The following is a 20,593-nucleotide window of genomic DNA, read 5'->3' as shown; positions in this document are numbered from 1 at the left end:
GGTAATTAGAAGCATATTTGGGTAGGTGGGGTTTGGGTAGGAAGTGGTCGTGTTAAATAGGTTTTAAGTATTTTTTGAAGAGTAGGGTTTTAGTTTCTTTCTTGAAGGTTTTATAGTCTGTGGTCGAGGACAGCAGAATGGTGATTTGTCTGACCAGTTTAGCTGCTTTGGTGGCTATTAGGTTGTCATATAGTTTTTTTCGTTTGACATTTTTGGATAGTGGGTGTGTGAATAGTGAGTGGGTTCTCCTTTGCCTGGTTGAGGAGGATTGAGTTAGTCGGTTATTCCAGTAGGTTGGGCTTTCTACATTAATAGCCTTGAATAGTAGGCAATAGAATTTGATAGGCAGCCATTCGGAGTGCAGGGAGGGACTAAGCAGGCACGCAAAAAGCACACACCTGCCTCGTGCACCGCTGTGCCGCTAACGCTGCCAGAAGAGAGCAGGGAAACCAGGCAGGAGCGAGGAAAGCACGCTGGACCACCAGGATGCCAAAAAAAGGTACGGGGGAGGGGGTGCCTGCCTGCCTTTGGGCTGGCTGGCTTGGGACTGGCTGGCTGGTTTGACTGGGGGCTGGCTGGGTTGACTGAGGGCTGGCTGGCTTGGGGTGGGTGGGCTGGTTGCCTTTGGGCTGGCTGGCTTGGGACTGGCTGGCTGGTTTGGGGTGGGTGGGTTGGCTGGTTGCCTTGGGACTGGCTGGCTGGCTTGGCAATGGCTGGGGACTAGCTGGCTGCCACTAGACGTGCCTACCATTAGACGTGCCCACCACTAGACGTGACCTGTACCCTGTCCCAGCCTACTACTAGACCACCAGAGGGGGGACAGGGTACAGGGCACACTATTTGGTTCAGAATTTTTTTTCTTAGTTTTCCTCCTCTACAGTTGGGTGCATCTTATGGTCAGCTGTGTCTTATGGAGAGAAAAATACAGTATGTACTAGTTGTTTGCTGACATATCTACAGAGATATTTGTGAATAATTATTAATTTATTATTTACAGCAGGCTACATAAATATATCTTTTTCTATCTTCATAATATTTATTTATTTAAAATATTTCTTGCTCGCACATCCTACAATTTTCGGCGAGTTACAGAGAAACATTCATAATGCAGACATAGAGAATTACAATCCAATAACATCTCGAATAACCTATAATACTGAAATACCAAACCATACTTATTCTTGTATCCTGCAAATGTTGGCTAGGAATCATTGGGGCTTGCATTATATTAGAATTGATTCAGAGGTATAGACTTCACACAGATGGGTACGTTATTGTAAGTCAGTGCAGTAAAGATAATAAATGCGTCTTCAGTGCCTTCCTGAATTGGAAGTATGTGGGAAGTTGGCGTAAGCTGCTTGGGAGTTCATTCCAGGGAGTTTGTTCCAGATTTTGGGTCTTTGGAACTCAAAAGTGGTCTCGAAAAGAGCTTTCCTCTGTACTGGCGCGGGGAAGGAAGTGGTAGCTTGCAGCGTTGAATTGTGCTCGAATAATTGAAGGACTGTGTGACCTGGCGAGCAGAAATGAGCCAAGCTAAGTTTTCTCTGTATACTGTATAGCTATAATAATAATAATAATTTTATTTCTTATATACCGCTATACCGTGAAGTTCAAAGCGGTTTACAATAAAGATACATTTTGTCAGTACATGGGATACAAGGTGGAAAGAGAGTATAAGTTAGTCTCAAATCTTGAATTGGGATGGTGGCGAGGTAGAGAAGAGGGCTGTAGAGAGGATGAAGTAGGTTGGGAATTTAGAATTTGTTAAACAATCGACAATACATGCAATTTTGAAATGAACCCTGCCCTTGACTGGCAGTCAGTGTAATTCCTTAAGTAGTGGACTTGCCCTCTCATATTTTGTCTTGTGCAGGATCAGCCTTGCTACTGTGTTTTTGAGTAGTTGCAGTTTCTTATAGTCTTTCTCTGTGATGCGGCAGTAGAGGGAGTTACAGTAGTCTAAGTAGGGGAGGAGGACATAAGTACTGGCAATACCTCATATTCATCATACTCACTTGCATGAATAATATCATTCAAACAATACTGTTTTGATTAATTTCAGAATATTTAATAAAGATGGTGCCTCTTTAACTTCAAGCGGCAAGGCGTTCCACCACTGGGCGCCCTGCCTAGCAATCAGAGCAATTAGTCTCCTCAAAGGTGGGACCTCAAAGCACTGCTGTTCACTGGAGCGCAATGTACGACTGAGCAAATATTGACGAAGAAGATTACTTATCTCTAATGACTGTTTACTCTGTCTTAGCTTGAAATCGTACAAAGTACTTTAAACTCAATTCGAGCAGCTACTGGTAACAAGTGAAGCTTAATTAAGATTGGTGTAATATGGTCAAATCTTGAAGCCCCCTCAATTAAGTGGGCCGCTGCATTCTGTTATCAATTGTAATGCTCAAATTTAATTTTTCGGTAAACCGAAGTAAACAGCGTTACAATAATCAACTGTAGGAATCAAAATTGCACTTATCAAGAAAATCTCTTAATTTATGAAGCAGTGAAGTTTTAAAAGAGCTTTAGACACCACTGCTCATGTATCTGTGGCTTAAAAGACAAAGTGGAATCCAATATCACCCCCAGGTATTTGCATTCATTAGATACCGGAAAAACTATTATCCAAACTCAATCAGTACAGATGGAAATAATTCTACTAGTTTCTGGCGACCTACACAGAGTGTCTCGGTTTTACACATAGTCAATTTTAAATGATTAGTGTCCATCCACTTTGATTACATCAAAACATCTTTCTAATCGTGAAATCGCGTCTTGCATTGAATTCTCGACCGGGACCAGGAATTGAAGGTCGTCGGCATAAAACTTATAGCTTATCTCAAGAGCCTGCACTTCTCGACCAGCGGCAGCAGAAGGCTGCTCTCCTCCATAAGGGGAGCACGACTCAAGCAATTGGTGCTGGAGCCTACTAGGGCCCAAGTGATACTGGATCTGGTGCTCACCAATGGAGAAAGCGTCTCGGAGATCTCGGTAGGCGATAAGCTAGCCACCAGCGACCACAATATGATATGGTTCAACCTCAAAAAGGGTTTCTCCAGATCAAGCACGACAACAAAAGTACTCAACTTTCGAGGCACGGACTTTAAACGCATGGGAGATTTTGTCCATCAAGCACTGCAACACCAAGCGATGACTAATGATGTGGAGGATATGTGGTCAACCTTGAAATCTACCTTACACACAACAACAAACCACTACATAAGATCAGTAAGTAAACGGAGAAGAAACAACAGACCTCAATGGTTCACCACAGAGATATCAGATCTAGTCAAAGACAAGAAGCGTGCATTCATATCCTACAAAAGCTCGGGGAAAAAGAGGCTAGAACAAAATATACGGCCAAGTCAGCAGCTGTCAAACTGGCAGTCAAAGAGGCCAAGCTTCGAATAGAAGAAAACTTAGCAAAGAACTCAAAAAGGGGGACAAATCTTTCTTCAGGTATATTAGTGACAGAAAAAGAAACACGGATGGGATAGTACGCCTCAGAAAACCTGATGGGAGTTATACAGAGTCAGACACAGATAAAGACGAACTACTAAATGAGTACTTCTGCTCAGTCTTCACCTGCGAGGGGACAGGGTCCGGCCCACAGTTGCAGGAGAAGCACAACTCGGGAGACCCGTTCCTGAACCACAAGTTTACACCCAGTGACGTCTACAGTGAGCTATCAAAACTCAAGGTGAACAAGGCTATGGGACCGGACAATCTGCACCCCAGGGTGCTCAGAGAGCTGTGTGATGTCCTAGCGGAACCATTTCTTGTTCAATTAACTAGGCTAGCTTTAAAAGAAAATTTCTTTACATTTGAGAATGAACTGTATCTACAATTGACAGGGGTAGCAATGGGTGCTACGTTTGCGCCATCTATTGCAAACCTGTATATGATTGATTTTGAAAAGGTTTGGATTAAGAACTCTCCGTTTGAACCTTTGATTTATTCATGGCACAGATACATCGACGATGTATTCCTTCTTTGGAAAGGATCTCATAATGAACTTAACTCTTTTGTTACTTGGCTTAACTCCTGTGACAATAATATCAAATTTTCAGTGGAATGTTCCAATACTAATATACATTTTTTGGACGTTGATATATACCAGGATAACAATACCTTTGTGACTAAAGTTTTCACAAAAAACACCGATAGAAATACTTTCCTTCAATTTAATAGTTGCCATCCGTTGAAATTGAAGGAAAGTTTACCTTTTTCACAAATGCTGAGAGTTAGAAGAAACTGCACTGATGTGAAAGAATATCAAAAACAATCAAAGAAATTACAAGAGAAACTGATATTACGTGGCTATCCCCAACATGTATTGAGTAAAGCAAGACGCCGAGCAAAATACATCAATAGAGATCATCTTTTGGTTATGAAAAGAAATAACGCCTTTGAAGATGATGTAGAGACATTTGTAATGACATATTCTCCCAATTCTAACAAAGTAACACAGATTATGAGAAATAACTGGAACATTATGAAACTTCACTCTATTTTTGAAAACAAAGATCTTCGAATTGCTTTCTCAAGAAATTCCAATTTAAAGGAGATTCTATGTCCATCCACTATGAAATCCTTGTCAACAATCCAGCAGATTAAAGGCCACTACAAGTGTTTATCATGCAGTATATGCAAAATTACCATACAAACGAAGATTTTTATCAATCCAAATAATAATAAACAATATTTTTTGAATTATTTCACAAATTGCAGATCCACCTTCATAATTTACGTTATTCTCTGCCCATGCAAGATGTTATATGTTGGAATGACTACACGAGATTTAAAAACGAGAATTTGTGAACACAAGTCCAATCTAAAACGTAATCGATGCTCTGAGGTCATTGTAGAACATTGCACACAATTTCTCTGACCTCAGAGTATTAGCTATCGATCATGAACCAAAAATTCAGCGTGGGGGAGATAGAGTTAAAAGATTACAGAGAAGAGAAGTAAGGTGGATCTTTGCTCTCAAAAGTATGCATCCATATGGTTTAAACACGACAGTAGATTGGTCTGTATTCCTTTAATTTTGTTGCTCAATCATTCCTTAGTTTTACTGTGCGTAATGTTTCGCATTTTTTAAACACCTGATTGGTGGTTGCATTGCGCATGTGCCGGCGTCTTTTCTTTTTCAGCGTCATTTTTTGAGTGGGTTTGTGTAATAACAGCCCGGATTGCTAAACGATAACAGTAAGTAAGCTGTGCTTTAAGTTTGCTAGTCTAATTTACAAAAACTTAGTTTTTTAGACATTCTTTAATCAATCATTTTGTCTTTTTATTTGTATCCTTAGCCCATTTGCCTTGTATTACCCTGAGGAAGCCGCATGAGCGCGGCGAAACGGGTCCCCGTTGGTTGGATACACGGGTTTCCTACGGCTAGATGAATCCGCCGTTATTTACTACATCATGTTAAAAAGATAAGTGCCAGTTTAAGGCCCGTTCATGATGTTTCATCTTTGCTATTTTGCACAGCCTATTTAAAATCTTTATTTTTGCTATCTTGCTATTTTGACAGCCTATTTAAATTGATAAGCTGGATTAGCACGAGTCACTTTAAGAAATGTTTGCACTTTAGGCATTTTTTGCACAGTAAAAGATCGAAAAAATAAAAAATACATATAAAAAATAATACTAGATAATATTAGATAAGTACTCTTCGATTATAACGAGTTAACTAGTTTTGAGTGGTAATATCTACAACAATGTTTTATATTAAAAAAATTTGAATATTTAATATAACATAAGAATTAAAAATGAAGGTTTTTTGATCAATGAAAGAAACCACATGCCACAATTCCCTTTTGGACAATAACAATATTATCCTGGGAGTGGCAACTCTGAGATCTTTTCCTTCATTTATTCACTAGCTATAGTATCACCATTAGAATTAATGGTTTGTTGTTTCCAATAGATTGACCTTTTCTGTGGATCTTATTCTAGCGGAACCATTAGCCATACTCTTCAACCTCTCCCTGAGTACGGGAAAAGTCCCTTTGGACTAGAAAACAGCTAACGTCATTCCTCTGCACAAAAACGGTTGCAGGGCAGAGGCTGAGAATTACAGACCGGTGAGTCTCCCTTCAATTGTGAGTAAGCTCATGGAAACACTAATCAAACGTGAATTAGACACTTTCCTGAACGAGGAGAATCTACGCAACCCCCACCAACACGGTTTCACCAAGGGTAGGTCATGCCAATCCAATCTTATCAGCTTCTTTGACTGGATAACTAGAAAGCTGGACCAAGGAGAGTCCCTGGACGTCGTGTATTTGGACTTCAGTAAAACTTTCGACAGCGTCCCCCACCGTAGATTATTGAACAAAATGAAATCGATGGGATTAGGTGCAACACTAACTCAATGGGTCACTGACTGGCTAAGTGGTAGACTTCAGAGAGTGTTGGTTAACGGTGCCCTCTCTAAAACGTCGAGGGTGTCCAGTGGAGTGCCGCAGGGTTCGGTCCTGGGACCGATCCTTTTCAATATATTCATAGGAGACCTGACCCAGGGGCTTCAAGGTAAGATAGCATTGTTTGCCGACGACACCAAACTATGTAACACTGTAAGTAGAAATGATTTGTCCGACAGCATGAAGCAAGACCTGCTTTTACTGGAACATTGGTCCACGACCTGGCAGCTGGGCTTCAACGCGAAAAAATGCAAGATCATGCACCTTGGCAACAATAATCCGTGCAGAACATACACACTGAACGGCGAGACCTTGGCTAGGACGGCAGCAGAGCGGGACTTAGGGGTGGTCATTAGTAAAGACATGAAAACAGCCATCCAAGTGGAAAAGGCTACATCCAAGGCTAGACAAATGCTGGGTTGTATCCATAGAAGCTTTGTTAGCCGGAAGCCGGAGGTCATAATGCCATTGTACAGAACCATGGTGAGACCTCATCTGGAGAACTGTGTGCAATTCTGGAGGCCACACTACCGTAAGGACGTACTGAGAGTTGAGTCGGTTCAGCGCATGGCCACTAGGATGATCTTGGCGCTAAAGGATTTCTCAAACGAGGACAGGCTGCACAGATTCCGGCTATACTCTCTCGAAGAGCGTAGGGAAAGGGGAGACATGGTTGAGACATTTAAGTACATCACTGGCCGCATAGAGGTGGAAGACAACATTTTCTCTTTCAGGGGTCTGTCAGCCACGAGAGGACATCCGCTGAGAATCAGGGGCGGGAAATTTCATGGGGATACCAGGAAGTACTTCTTCACAGAAAGAGTGGTAGACCATTGGAACAAACTCCCAGAGCAGGTGATCGCGGCCAGCAGCATACAAGATTTTAAGAATAAATGGGATGCCCACGTCAGATCTTTACGAGGGCAGTGTAGAGGTGATACCACCTGTGAGCTACCCCTTAGGAGGTTTTAGGGGAGGGTTAATGGTGTGGGCAGACTTGATGGACTATGGCCCTTTTCTGCCGTCATCTTCTATGTTTCTATGTTTCTAATGGGAGCAGATAAATATTAAACAATATAGCCGATAATGCCGATCCCTGAGGTACTCCACAGGTCACCAGTGCCCATTCCAACTCCACACAAAACATTCTCCCTGACTAATAGGATGCAAACCACTGTAATACAGTACCTCTAATGCCCAATACCGGTAATCTCCGTAAAAGAATCTGATGCGCAATTATGTCGAAAGCAGTGGAGACATCCAGGAAAACTATAAAAAATGATTTACCCTGATCAAGCCCCCTGTAGATCACATCTAAGGTTGAAATCAATAATAATTCTGTTGAACGATGTATCTGCAATCCAAATTGACCATTATCCAAAAGGTTTGACTTCTCCAAGAAATCCTGAAGTTGGTGAAGCAAAATCTTTTCAAGGACTTTTGATAAAAAGGGTAAAGATGAAATCAGACAAAAATGTTGCAACAGGCTACTACCATCTACTCTATCCTTCAAGAGTGGCCAAACCACCACTCCTTTAGTGACTTAGACACAATGCCTTTCTGCGGAAACTTCATCACTAATTTCAATAAATAGCTTCACTGATTGTTGAAAAAACCCCAACCGGACAAGGGTCTAAAGGGCATGCTGTCTTATTCAGCTGTTAAATAATATGTATCGATTGTCTCTCAGAGTCGAACTCAGACCATCGTTCAGCAAGTGATCCTCTCTCAAAGGTGGCGTCTTATCTCTAAACTCTGCAGCTATTTTACTCACTTTATCAATGAAAAATGTCAAAAAGTCAGTTTCAGCTATTCTGGTCTCACCATTCTAATAAGATTGTATAAATCTGGATCCTATCTTTCTGTTGAGTGGGAGGGAGGGCTTGGGGGGGAGGGGCAGGGTGGTTGTTTGGGAGTCTTTTTGAAGAAACAACAATGGGACTTCCACATAGTGTTTATATTGTTGATGTATTCTTTTGTTTTTCTTGTTTTCTTTTTATTTTATAATATGATGGGTTGTGGGATTGGGGTATAATAGTGAAATCTTTACTTTGTATGCTATATTGAGTGGCTGTAGTATTCTGCAGTGGTGTACTTGTGGTGATTATATTGTTTTGTATTCATTATAAAATTCTAATAAAAACTGAAAAACAAAAAACAAAAAAAAGATTGCATAAATCTGAACCTGGCTAGTAGCTTGGGTCGACCCTTTCCCTAGACATGTTACAGATGCTTATTATACCCAATTAATTACTGCTCCTACCACCATTCAAGTTCTGTGGGGCACAGTAGAGAAGTAAGTGGGGGGGGGGTGGCGTACCACCCTAGGTGCTGTCTTGGTGGGGGCACCGGCACCTCTCTGCCCCACATCTTTCTTTAAAATCTTCACCAGCCCGAGCAACTACTCTAGCCTGCTGCTCGTGCCAGCCTGGCTCCCTCTGAAATCACTTCCGGGTTGCGGAACCAGGAATTGACATCAGAGGTCAAGCCAATGGCAGCATGAGCAGTCGGCCGGAGAAGCTGCTCGTGCTGGTGAAGATTTAAAGATGCAAAAGAGAGGGATGGGAGTGGGGAAGGAAAGAGGGGAGCGGAGAGGAAAGCAAAGGGGACACAGTTTGAGCAACTTTGGACTACATACTTGGAAGCCGAGAGGTCTATGGGTGCCATCCGATGATCATCTCTGGAGTGCGACCTGTTTTTGATATGCGTGTTTGTGTGTATAGGCTGGTTAATGTGTCCCTGTTTTTGATATGCGTGCTTGTGTGTATAGGCTGGTTAATGTGTCCCTTCGTTACGTTAACAAAGCTCTTACCCAGACAAGTCCCTCTCACCGGGCCATACCTTTCTTGACTTCCGATTCCCAATTCCCAACTGTCCTAGGACTCTTTGCTTGGCCTACTCAAATCTACTCGTTATACCCTCATTCTGCAACATCAATGACTGTATACGGTCACGAATCTTCAATGTAACGGCCCTACTCTTTGGAACACACTTCCCTCAACTTTTTCACTGAAGAATCAAAGATTAGATTCAAACGAGGTCTCGACATCTTCTTATCTGAGGATGCCTTTGACCAAAAACATGCCTCTATGCTGCCTACTGAAAACCAAGTCCTGTTGCCAAGTAATCTAAAATGCATTCTACTCTTTTCTATCCCCAGATATATTTTCTTCCAATTTTCTGAGTGATTTTAAAGTTCTATTATAAACTGCTCAGAAAGGTCTCTCACTGGGTGATATATCAAGACTTATTAAACTTGAAACTTGATTTCCAGCAGTACTTATCCCGCTAGTGCCACTAAAAATATGGACATACCACCTCAGCAGTATCGGGTTATGGCAGGAATAGTCCAGGCTGAGTGGAACTGGGATTTACCAGCAATATTCAGAAGAGATCCGGGTGACCACCTACTGACAGCAAAAAGGCTCTGCTAACATTATCCTGGTCGTGATCTGGGATCTGTATGGAATATTGATATGGAAAGGTTAACTGAGCATAATAAGATTAACTTTGTATAAGTCAATTAAGTGAAGAAAGGGCATCTAAGTCACACTGAGGAAAAAGAGGCAAATATTACGCTAAGTGATGTATTAAAGTGACACATTTAGGTCTTCGCATTTATGCCAGCCAGCTGGACATCCAGAGACCCTGCTGTTTCCCAAGCTTCTGCACACAGAGACCCAGTCACAACCCAGGATCTGACACCACAAAACACACCTTCCTTCTGACTCCCTCACAACACGGTTTTGAGCTTCAAGATTTCTGACATGTGAAGTTAAAGATAAACACCTTCCCTCCACCTTTCCAGAGCTTACATTGTGTGGCCCATAGGTTAAGCCTTCCCTTATAGGTCAAGTGACTGATCCTTATCTATAAAGGGGCAGAACCCCCAGTGCTTTCCCTACAAAAGGTGTCTATAGAAGGCAATCAGAAATCAGTATAACAGGAACTGTACTGAATTGGTTTGCCGACTTCCTACAAAATCGTGAATATATAGTCAAAAGGCAAGAATCATACTCCAACCCTTGGAAGGCGTTCTGTGGTGTCCCACAAGCTCCCCATTATCCCCAATCCTATTCAATTTATTCATGAGCTCGCTGGGTCACATCAAAATGGAAGATGAAACGGTACTGTTGTATGCCGACAACATCCTCCTCCTCATTCCCATAACCATCCTAATATTGCCAAAAAAATCTCAAACAATATAGATAAATTTCAAACCTGGACAACGAACAACAAGCTGAAACTGAACACCACTAAGACCAAAACCATTGGTTTCCCCACCGCACAACAGAATGTCATACCTAAACTCACTCTTCCAATGGAACCACAAATATCTAACCTTTGGAAAAAGACCATCTATACTATGCGTCAACTGCGACTCACAAGATCATACTTTCACCCACACCACTTGGCTCTGATCGTTCAGATAATGGTCCTTGCTCAATTGGACTATTGCAAATCTGCCTACCTTGGCATCAACACCTTTTTCATCCACAAACTACAACTCATCCAGAACACAGCAGTTAGACTAATCTACAAATTAAAGAAATTTGACTCAATCACAACCTTCATCAGGCAATTACATTGGCTTCCAATAACATCTTGAATAATTTTCAAATCGTCTTGTATCCTACACCAGATTCCATACGGAAACTCAGCAGCCCCTCACATCCAATTATTCTCTAATGTTTGGTCGACTTCAAAAAGAATCCTTAACAGAATCCAACTAAATCTACCATTCACAAAAAACCTCCACTACGAGCAAATTTTCAACTCTATGCTAACTTATCTGGGTGTAAAAACCTAGAAAGACCTACCGGAAGTTATTAGGACAGAGACAAACTGCACTACATTCGGAAAAAAACCTGAAGACTCACCTCTTTGACAACTAACTGTCTTAGTTTCTGCATAACTTCCCTCTACTTCTGGGTCCCCTCTCTTATTTCTCCATACCCCCCTTCCCTACAACTTTCCCCCTTCCTCCTTGATCTGTCGCCTTGAGCCTGTATAAGTATGTGCGACGCACAAATGGAAGTTTAGTTTAGATTACCTAGGTGAATACCTAGCAGGGCCTCCGCGTGTGCGGATCGCCGGACTTGATGGACCGAAGGTCTGATCCGGAGATGGCGCTTCTTATGTTCTTATTAGACATTTTTACCCCGCACCCTCTTATTACTCCACTCACCTGGGGAGCTGCTTTTCCCAATTTCTCTTTCCTCTGATCCAGGCTCACCCCTGATGTACGGCTCTTCCCCTCGTTCGATGTGGGATATAATCTTAGGGGTGACGGTTAGAGAACCTGCTGCTGGGGTAAGAAAATTGCATTCAATTAATTTTCTCAAAATGATTATACCTCATAAAAAGTAACATAAATCCTGTTTACTCATCTTTAATCCCACTCTAAATAGTTCAATGTATTATCACCTCATTTCAATATATGCAAACTTCTTCAACACTTATACAACATGCAGGTCTCCTTGTTCACACCAGAACATCTAGAATACGGTAAAACAAACTCTCTGAGAATACTCAGACTGATATGAGCATAGAGAAAGGGCAGGAAGCTAAAATCATTTTCCCACATCCTTCTCCAAAGAAATCTTTCCAGCAAAGAATCAGAATTTCAGAGATTATCTTCAACTAGTGCATTAAGGATTACTTTTCCATTTTAATTAGGTTATTTCTTGGCATCTTTTTGCAACCTGTATCCTATCAATACTGTAGGTGAGACTTTCATCAGATACAAAGTGAAAAATCACCACCAAATGGAACCTGAGATGTGAATAGTCTGCTAGTGTGGAAAATACCAGTATCTACCGTATCTTTGTCCTGGGCTCCTGTCTGCCTCTATAACCAGTGGATGCTTCAGAGATTTTTAATACAAGGTGCTACCCAAAAGTTTGGGGAATGTGAATAGCATGAGCAAACTGGACATACTAGGCCCTTCCACCTCTAGAGGTGTCTAGCAGTATGCTTTCTTAATCAGTCTCCAGTAAAGCTAGCAGAACCTAATGTCAGAGTGTCTAAAGCTGAGTTTTCTGTTATTAATATAGACTCACAGATGCGATTGCAATGAAAGATTAGGTTCTTACCTTTGCTAATCTTCTTTCTTGTAAATCCACACTTTATTCCTGGACAAGTGGTTTTGTTTATCCATACTCACCAGACAACTTATAGGAAGCCTCAATTATTCAGAGTCTTCAGCCCCTCCCCTGCACTGATGAAAGGGGCACTAGAAACCACAGGGCAAAGTGCTAAACATAGTCAGATGGCACTCTTCAAAAGGCTGGTCAGAAATTCAGCTTACTAGTACTGGTCAAGGCAGATGATTGGTGAATCAGCAATGTCCTGGGCAGGCTCCAGGAATAAAGTGTAGATTTACAAGAAAGAAAATTAGTAAAGGTAAGAACCTCAACTTTCGTTCTTGTAAAATTCCACTTTATTCCTGGACAAGCAGGTTGTAACAGAGCAGTCCCATAAAATCAGGGTGGGACTGATGAGACCGCTGCCAAAACAGAGGAACCAAAAACAGCATCCTGCTTGGCTGCCACATCAATCCTATAAAAGATGGTGAAAGTTTGCAGCGAAGACCAGGCAACAGTCCGCAATATCCTCCAAAGAAATCACCTGATGATTCAGTAAAAGACGAGGACGTAGAATAAGCCTGCACAGAAAGAGGGGGCTTCTTGCCGGCTGCAATGTAGGCAGAAGAAATAGCTCTACAAATCCATCTATAAATAATAGCCTTAGACGCCGACCTGCCCCTTTAGGCCAGACCCACCACAGCAAACAAATATTTGGAGACCCAAATAATTTGTGACCTCCAGGTAGCCTAATAAAACCCTGTGCACTTCCAGGGACTGCAACACCCGGTCCCGCTCCTGAGACCCAGAGGAGGTAAAAGATGGGAGCCAAACCTCCTGGTTGATGTGAAAGGCTGAATCCACCTTCGGAAGAAACGAGGGAACAGTGTGCAGAAATACACCAGAATCCATGTTCTTAAGAAAAGGATCATGGCAAAGATTGAGCCTGAAGTTCAAACACCTGGCAATCTGAAGTAATGGCCACCAGTAAAACTGTCTTGATGGCAAGATACATCAGGGAGGAGTGGTCTAGGGCAGTGGTTCTCGAGGGGCGGAATCCAGTCGGCTTTTCAGGATTGAAAGCAGTGCATGCAAATAGATCTCATGCATATTCATTGGGGAAATCATGAAAACCAGCCTGGATTCCGGCCCTCAAGGACCCGAGTTACCCACTACTGGTCTAGGGGCTCAAAGGGTGGACGCGTTAGAGACCGAAGGGCCAGGTTGAGATTTCAGGTCGGACAGAGCAAATAAAGCAGAGGCTACAGCCACAGTGCACCACGCAAAAAAATCCAGCAGTCTGAGGTAATGGCCTGCCATTCCACTAGAAATTCTGAAAACTGACGCCTGATCCTTGGGGGTTCAGCCTGGTGTCAGAATTGCTTCTTGGAAGGCACTGCGGGACAACTCCCTGATGGCTGCTGATGACGGGAACCCCTGAATCTCTGACTGCCTACTGGGGCAGAGCACTGCCCTGTGGACCCCCAAAGTACTGACATGAGCATCTGGGGTGACAAAAGCTAGAGCTCCCCGAACCCTAGAAGACAGGGATCAATTATGTAGCAAGGCCTTGGGCTTATGATTCTGCACACTTGCCATCTGGTCATCCACACCTTTGCCAAACAGCAGTTGCCATCTGAAGGGTAACCTTCTCAGGGTCACCTCAGAAGAGGAATCCCTGAACTAACGATTTTCCTGCCCAATTGGGTGGTTTTTTTTCCAAACATCCTGGTGGGTTTATTTTATAGCCTCTTCTCCCTCTTCACCCTCTCCTACCCACACTGGTCCTGTGGTGTAAACAAAATAAGCAAACAAAAAATACTTTTCCTCTCTATTAAATCCTAGCTCACGTTTGCTGTCCAACACCAGCTTTAGAAGGATACACATTTCAAATATGACATATTGTAATCACAAAACAGAAAATAAAATTATTTTCCAACCTTTTGTTGTTTGGTCATTTTTCAAATCTTGTTGGTCCCATGTTGCTCTGGTTGTCTTCTGATTAGGCTCTCCTTCTTTCTCCGTGCTAACCATCCATCTTCCATCAATGTCCTCCCCTTCTGTTTCCCTTTCCTGCCCCGGAGGTCTGGCATCTTTCCTTTGGTTCATCTCCATCACCCCGCAGCTGCAGTGATGGACCCCACCATCCACAGGTGCACCATCTCTCCTTTTCTCATCTACCCTTTCATCCAGCATCTCTCTTCTGTGTCCCTATTCTCCTTTCCAGTACTGTCCCCCTTGTGTCCTTGTTCCTATGCTCCTTCCATGCCCAGCCTCTTATCTCTCCCTATATCCAGCTTCTTCTTTCTCTCTTCCTTACCTCCTGTATCCCCGTCCCCAGGTACAGGCTATCTCCTACTATCTCTCCTGCCATCCTACACCCTGCCCACCTACTTTGGAGCAGAATCTGTCCCTCTTATACCCTTCCCTTTGTGGTCTTGCATTTCTCTCTCCCTCTCTCCCCATTAGTCCAGCACCTCTTCTCTGCTTTCCTCCCCATCTTTTTGGTTTGGTTTCTTTCTTCCCTTCCCTTCACCCCACCTCAGGTCTGGCATCTCCCCTCCCTTCTTTTACTCCTTCCTCATCTTCCCTCTGCACAGACCTGCCTCCCTGCCCTGAAGACCTGCTCGCCGCCGCGAAGACCTGTTCCCCCCACGAAGGCCTGCTCCCCCCACGAAGGCATTTCTCTCTTCCTCCCAACCGCGAAGGCCTGCTCCCTCCATGAAGGCCTGTTCCCCCCTGCCATGAAGGCACTCTTTTCCTCCTATCCACCGCAAATGACAGCTCCTCCCCCGAAGACCTGCTCCCCCCCACCTAAGGCACTCTTTTCCTCCTCTCTGCTGCGAATGAACACCTGCTCCCCCCTGACATCAGAGCAGGGGCAGGATCGCGGCAGAGAGAATGTGCTGCTGAGGATCATGGGCAGCTGCAGGGATCTCTAAAACACTAGCGAGCCTGCAGGCTGCCCTATTAGCCTACAGGAGGTAAGAGTGGGGAAGCTGGTGGAGGCAAGAGCAGGGAAGCTGGGGGAGGTAAGAGTGGAGAAACTGGGGAAGGCAAGAGCAGAAAAACTGGGGGAGGCCTTTCTGACTGACCCTCCCCCCTCAAGCAGGAGCCGCAGTGGATGGCCAGCAAAAGGAGTGTGTGGCGCGGTGGTTGAAGCTACAGCCTCAGCACCCTGGGGTTATGGGTTCAAACCCCGCGCTGCTCCTTGTGACCCTGGGCAAGTCACTTAATCCTCCACAGCCCCAGGTACGTTAGATAGATTGTGAGCCCACTGGGACAGACAGGGGAAATGCTTGAGTATCTGATTGTAAAACCGCTTAGAAAACCTTGATAGGCGGTATATAAAATCCTAATAAAACTTAACTTAAAAGGCAGCTCTGCAGCTCCTGCTTTAGGAAGACACTAAGGAAGGGTCGGCCATTGAATCGGGAGGCCGATTTTCTTTTAAATTGAATCGATTTGAATCGATTCACCTGATTCGAATCGTGAATTGGGCAGCACTACATCGGACCACTGCTGGCTCCAAAACATCCAAAATGGAGTAGGCGCAGAGCTTAATGAAGACCTTGAAGATTTTGTACAGAGCATATAATCCACACCAAAGGTGAGAAAAACAAGATCCTGGATCACAATAGTATCTGGATCATGGCGGAGCTTAGAATGACATGCTCTGGCCACAAAGGAAGTGGCCACTCTTGAGTCGGATAGACGCTTAAGGATAAAATCTACCCTGCAGTCCTGGACAGAGAAGTGTGCTTACTGACCTGTGCCACCAAGGAACCAACCTTCAGGGACGCAAAACGTGAGTTGAAGGTGTCTGCCAATGGATAAAGTCTGGACATGGTCCTAGCACAGTTCAGGGACTCTCCGACATTTTCCAGATGCCTGTGAGCATCTCGACAATATCAGGATGGTCCGGAAAAGAAACAGTTTTCGGCTTATCGTACACTCATGAGAGAACAGGATGCCACAGCAGACTAGTCACAGGCCAACTTCAATTCCTGAACAGATTCCAAGATTAGATCAACCAGGTGTGTGGGCACACTGCAGGATCCTCCCTGAGATCCTGGAGACCACTAGGATCCTGATCACAGCTATCCGCGAGAGAGACAATGTCCCCCGTGGAAGAAATACCAGCCTGCATCGGTAAAGACATGGTCAGAGTATCACAGGCATCCGCGCCAAAACAGAGCAATTGATGGAGAAGCCATGGGAAGACCAGGCTGTAGACCTATATCCTGCAACAGAGGGATTCACACAGGCGGCACAAACACTGGCAATGGAGCAAAGGTACCTTTTCTTGTCTGGAATGGTATCAGAACCCCTTTGAGGGGTTGAGGGAACATTGGCTGATGAAATTTCATCCCCCTTCCACATCGCACATGAACAAGGTCTCTCACTGGACAGACATCCGTCGCAAATAAGGCCTGAATTTGAAGTACCCTGCCCTGGGGAGTCCATCTGAGTGGTTACCTTCCCAAAACTAAGCTTATAAAGGCATAAAAATATCTTTAAATTCAAATCTGGAGAAAAATCCAAGCAGTAATTTAAGGATTTTAGGGGTGTGGGTACTAGGTCTTACTCCAAAACTGTTCAAAACCCACTTTTGGAGACCTCCAGAATCTCTGAATCAGGCTGTACGCGCTGTGTGCCCTGAGAATGCATGGAAGGAATCACACTGCAACCTAAATTTAACTTTTCCTTTCTCTTCACCTGTTTCCACTCTTCATACTATCCCCGTAGTTTCTCATCTTAAAATTCAGAAGAAAACTGATAACATTTCTGTGCCATAAACCGTCAGGATCATTCACGCAACAACATCCTCATACTGTACAACTGACTATATCAAGAACTGGCATTGTATTTAATAACTGAGTGTATTGTATATCTTGTATAACTCTATACAGTATGTAATTGCTAACACCGGCAGAAAAGAGCAAGGCCCCTTGTTATGACATGAGCATTCGTGTCTTGTTTAGCAGATTTTAACTGACCACTATAAGCTCCCTATGTTCTACATGGTCTCTTTACATTGTAAATCACCTTAAACCTATATATATATAGTGCTGTCCCTAAATTAAAGATTCAATTAGATCTGTTGCTTCACAGCTGCAATTTTAGCCATCCATGAGATCTGCAGTTTCCTCAACACTCCTTCCTAAAAGGGGAACTTGTTCCCTCTCAGCTCTAGCTTCCACAAGATAATAGCCTGCAATATTTAGTTGGTCTTCTCGGTCTGTGCCCCGTTTCCCACTCTTGAACCCGTTTTAACTACTGAAGACCAATACTTGCAGGCTTTACTACATGTTCACTACAAATGATAAAAATCCCCATTACCTTTGTAGTCCTTCCAACATCTTCCATCTGCCCTCTTCAGAAATGGTAACATAAGTTCTCTAGAGTATCTTATAGTCCATTTCTTCATCCCTTTATCCCATCTTCCCTTTCCATGATTTCCTCAATTTTAGTGGCTTCCTAAACATGTCACTCTTTATATAATACTCACTTGTAAAGAGAGGATACAAAGTAGCAGTTTCAGACCATACTGTTCCCTCAAGTTCCAAATTTCCTTGGAGTTCCCTTGTCTGTATTCATTTGACCACTTTGCTTCCCAACTGTTAAACTCCCTAAACATAATCCCAAGCACAAATTTTGGATTACGTCTAATGGTCACCAATCCAGAATAGCAACTGTCATCTAACAGTGCATCCCTCACTTGGTCTCATTTGTTTTCATCACACGAGAGAAACATAATCAAAATTATCCTTATAATGATGGCCCACTACTGCTAATAAACATGTGATTTTTATCTCTTACCTAAAGAGATCAGGGTCTGATAATTCTCCTTCATCACCTCCCTGTAGAGCTCCTTCTGCTCTTCATCTAAATACTCCCACTCCTCCTGGGAGAAAGAGACAGCGACCTCCTCAAATGTCACCTGCATCTGAAATACAAATCAGAAACACACTCAGCACTTTCAGAAAGAGGCCTCCCAGGGCTGGCGGAAAATATGCCGGGTATACATAATTTTCAATTACATAACACAGAGTCCCAGAACAGGGTTCTATTTCAGAAGACTTCCCAGTGCTGGGGCTGAGCATGACAGAAGAAGATATTTGTAACACAACCCCAGAGGAGGGTTAGATTTCAGGAGAGCTCTCATTAGGGCAGAGGAAGAGATTTCTCTGTGTATATAATTTGCAGCCACATAATTGACAGTCCCAAAGCAGGACTATAGCAGGAAAAACAAGTTACAGCCAAAATCTCCCTTTGAGACTTCTGATCTCTCTCCTTCCCCTCAGGAGGGTCCCAAAGTGATTTTCCTCAGCCCCAGGACTGACTCTGCAACATCCCAGGGCAGAAGGAGTTGGGGGAGTCTCCCACCTGGGCAGAAGTTCCTGCAGGCATTTTGCTTTCTGCTTTTGTAGTTTGCAGGATTAGAAATGAATGTGAGGCTCTTTCTCTGGTCGAGGGTTTATTTCTTGCAGTGTCGGAAAAAGGAACAAGAGGACAGGAAGTGAGATTTGGAGCTCTGAAGCTCGTTTCCTTTTGGGTGCAGGCTGATGAGGTCACAAAAAGGAGGCGGGGCTTCACACTGATCGAGAGACGCGAGTACTGTACAACACCCAGCGCAGGAAGCATTTCATGGCAGATGGGGGCGGGGCGTTCTCTTTCGTGCGTCACAAGGAAAGCTCATTAGAATACGAAGGCGTTTGCAGAGAAGTTTCTGTGCCACTGAGGCTGCTTTAAGAGTCTTACTGGGAGGGAATCCTTTGCAGCATCTGGGTCCCTGTGTTTTCTACTCAGCTCCACCCCTTTCAGTGCTGATTGGTCAGAAAAGAGCTGTTGTAGTTAAAGGGATCCGCCCACTAACACTGAGAGGGGGGAGGAGTTTTATCTCATTCTGGCTCTTATTGGTCAGAATAATTCTGGGGCAGGGAGAGGAGGAGTTAAAGGAGGGAGAGGAAGACAGAGAATGTCAGGGGACGGAAAATTTGTTCCCATCTCCATCCGTGCAAGCTCAGGCCCTGTAAACCATTTGATTCCATCCCCACAATCCTCAAATAGTTTCATACTGAACTTATTTTATTAAAGTATAAAAAGAAACAATATCTTTATGGAGAAAATGCGGTATATAAACTTAAGGCTTAGCTTAGTTTAATATTCTGTACAATCAGAGTTCTGACTGCTGAACTAGAGGAGATCTTGAGTTGGCAGGGCTTTGTTTATAAATGTTAATCAACACAGCTACAATACTATTTTATCCTAAAGCAAAAAAATAAAAATAATTTTTTTTTCTACCTTTTGTTGTCTGGTTTCTGCTTTCCTCCTCTTCTTGCCATTCGCTGTCTGCATTCTCTTTGCCTCTTCCATATGGCATCTGCTGTACCAGAAACTCTGCCTCTCCCTTCCATCTCTCACTCCCTCTCCCAGGTGCTTTTTAGCATGTTTATGTTTATTCAAATTTGATATACTGCTGAATCGTACAGAAATCTCAGTGGTTTACATATCTTTTACATGTATTTCAATAATTTTCCCTATCTCTCTTCAACTTTCTTCCCTTCAGATCTGGTATATGTCTCCCCCAATCCAACAAGTGTCTTTTTTTATTTTTCCCCACCGTCTCTCCTCTACATTTCCATCTAATGTCTGTGCCTCCCTTTCTCTCCAGTTCCCTTCAGCATCTGCTCCCCTCTACTCCCCTCTTCTTTCCCCTCTCTCCTACCTACTTCCATGCAGCATCTGCTCCCCACCCTTTCCTCCCCATTTCTCTTCAACGTCTGTAACTCTCTCCCCTCCCCCTCTTTCTCAACTTCCCTTCAGCACCCTTTGTGCGGTCCAGCAGCTCCCTCTCTTCTGATCACTGCAGTCTGGGCATCGCTTCCTATTGTCAGGGCATCTCTCATTCCCTCTCTTCCCCTCACCTTCGCTGGTATTTTCAGTTTTCTCCCTCCAAGCGGCTTGAGCCTTTTCACAAGTTGCACGCGTAGCTGCACCTAAACTTCTCCTCTGATGGAACTTCCTGTTTCCATGAATTTCCCCATCCTCCTATGTACCCAAAGCCTTGAT

The 20,593-nt window shown here is 43.5% G+C and overlaps 1 protein-coding gene and 1 pseudogene across 2 annotated transcripts; both read right to left on the bottom strand.

Annotated features, from left to right (window-relative positions):
- LOC117354589 overlaps window positions 1-20,593 on the bottom strand; it is an 80,504-nt pseudogene that overhangs the window by 10,026 nt on the left and 49,885 nt on the right.
- On the bottom strand, window positions 988-19,264 carry LOC117354590 (zinc finger protein 222-like). Of its 2 annotated transcripts, none has more exons than XM_033932362.1 (4): window positions 18,908-19,264; window positions 18,341-18,467; window positions 11,620-11,736; window positions 988-1,510 (listed from the first exon to the last, which is right to left on the bottom strand). In XM_033932362.1, exons 1-4 carry the CDS (start codon window positions 19,163-19,165, stop codon window positions 1,311-1,313), a joined length of 702 nt encoding a protein of 233 aa, XP_033788253.1. In that variant the 5' UTR covers window positions 19,166-19,264; the 3' UTR covers window positions 988-1,310. The 2 variants fall into 2 exon arrangements, with proteins under 2 accessions (XP_033788253.1, XP_033788252.1); XM_033932361.1 differs by having other exon boundaries at window positions 990-1,510; window positions 11,620-11,739; window positions 18,908-19,256.

Source organism: Geotrypetes seraphini, chromosome 2 (assembly GCF_902459505.1).
Source record: "Geotrypetes seraphini chromosome 2, aGeoSer1.1, whole genome shotgun sequence".
Classification (NCBI taxonomy): Eukaryota; Metazoa; Chordata; class Amphibia; order Gymnophiona; family Dermophiidae; genus Geotrypetes; species Geotrypetes seraphini.
This window is presented reverse-complemented; position numbering and strand designations above follow the sequence as displayed.

Coding starts and splice junctions, on each gene's coding strand:
- LOC117354590 (XM_033932361.1), bottom strand. CDS start 19,165: ATGCTTCCTGCGCTGGGTGTTGTACAGTACTCGCGTCTCTCGATCAGT. Junction 11,740..18,340: donor TCAGACCCTGATCTCTTTAG/GTAAGAGATAAA, acceptor TTCTTACCCCAG/CAGCAGGTTCTCTAACCGTC. Junction 1,511..11,619: donor TGGGAAAAGCAGCTCCCCAG/GTGAGTGGAGTA, acceptor TCTGCTCGCCAG/GTCACACAGTCCTTCAATTA.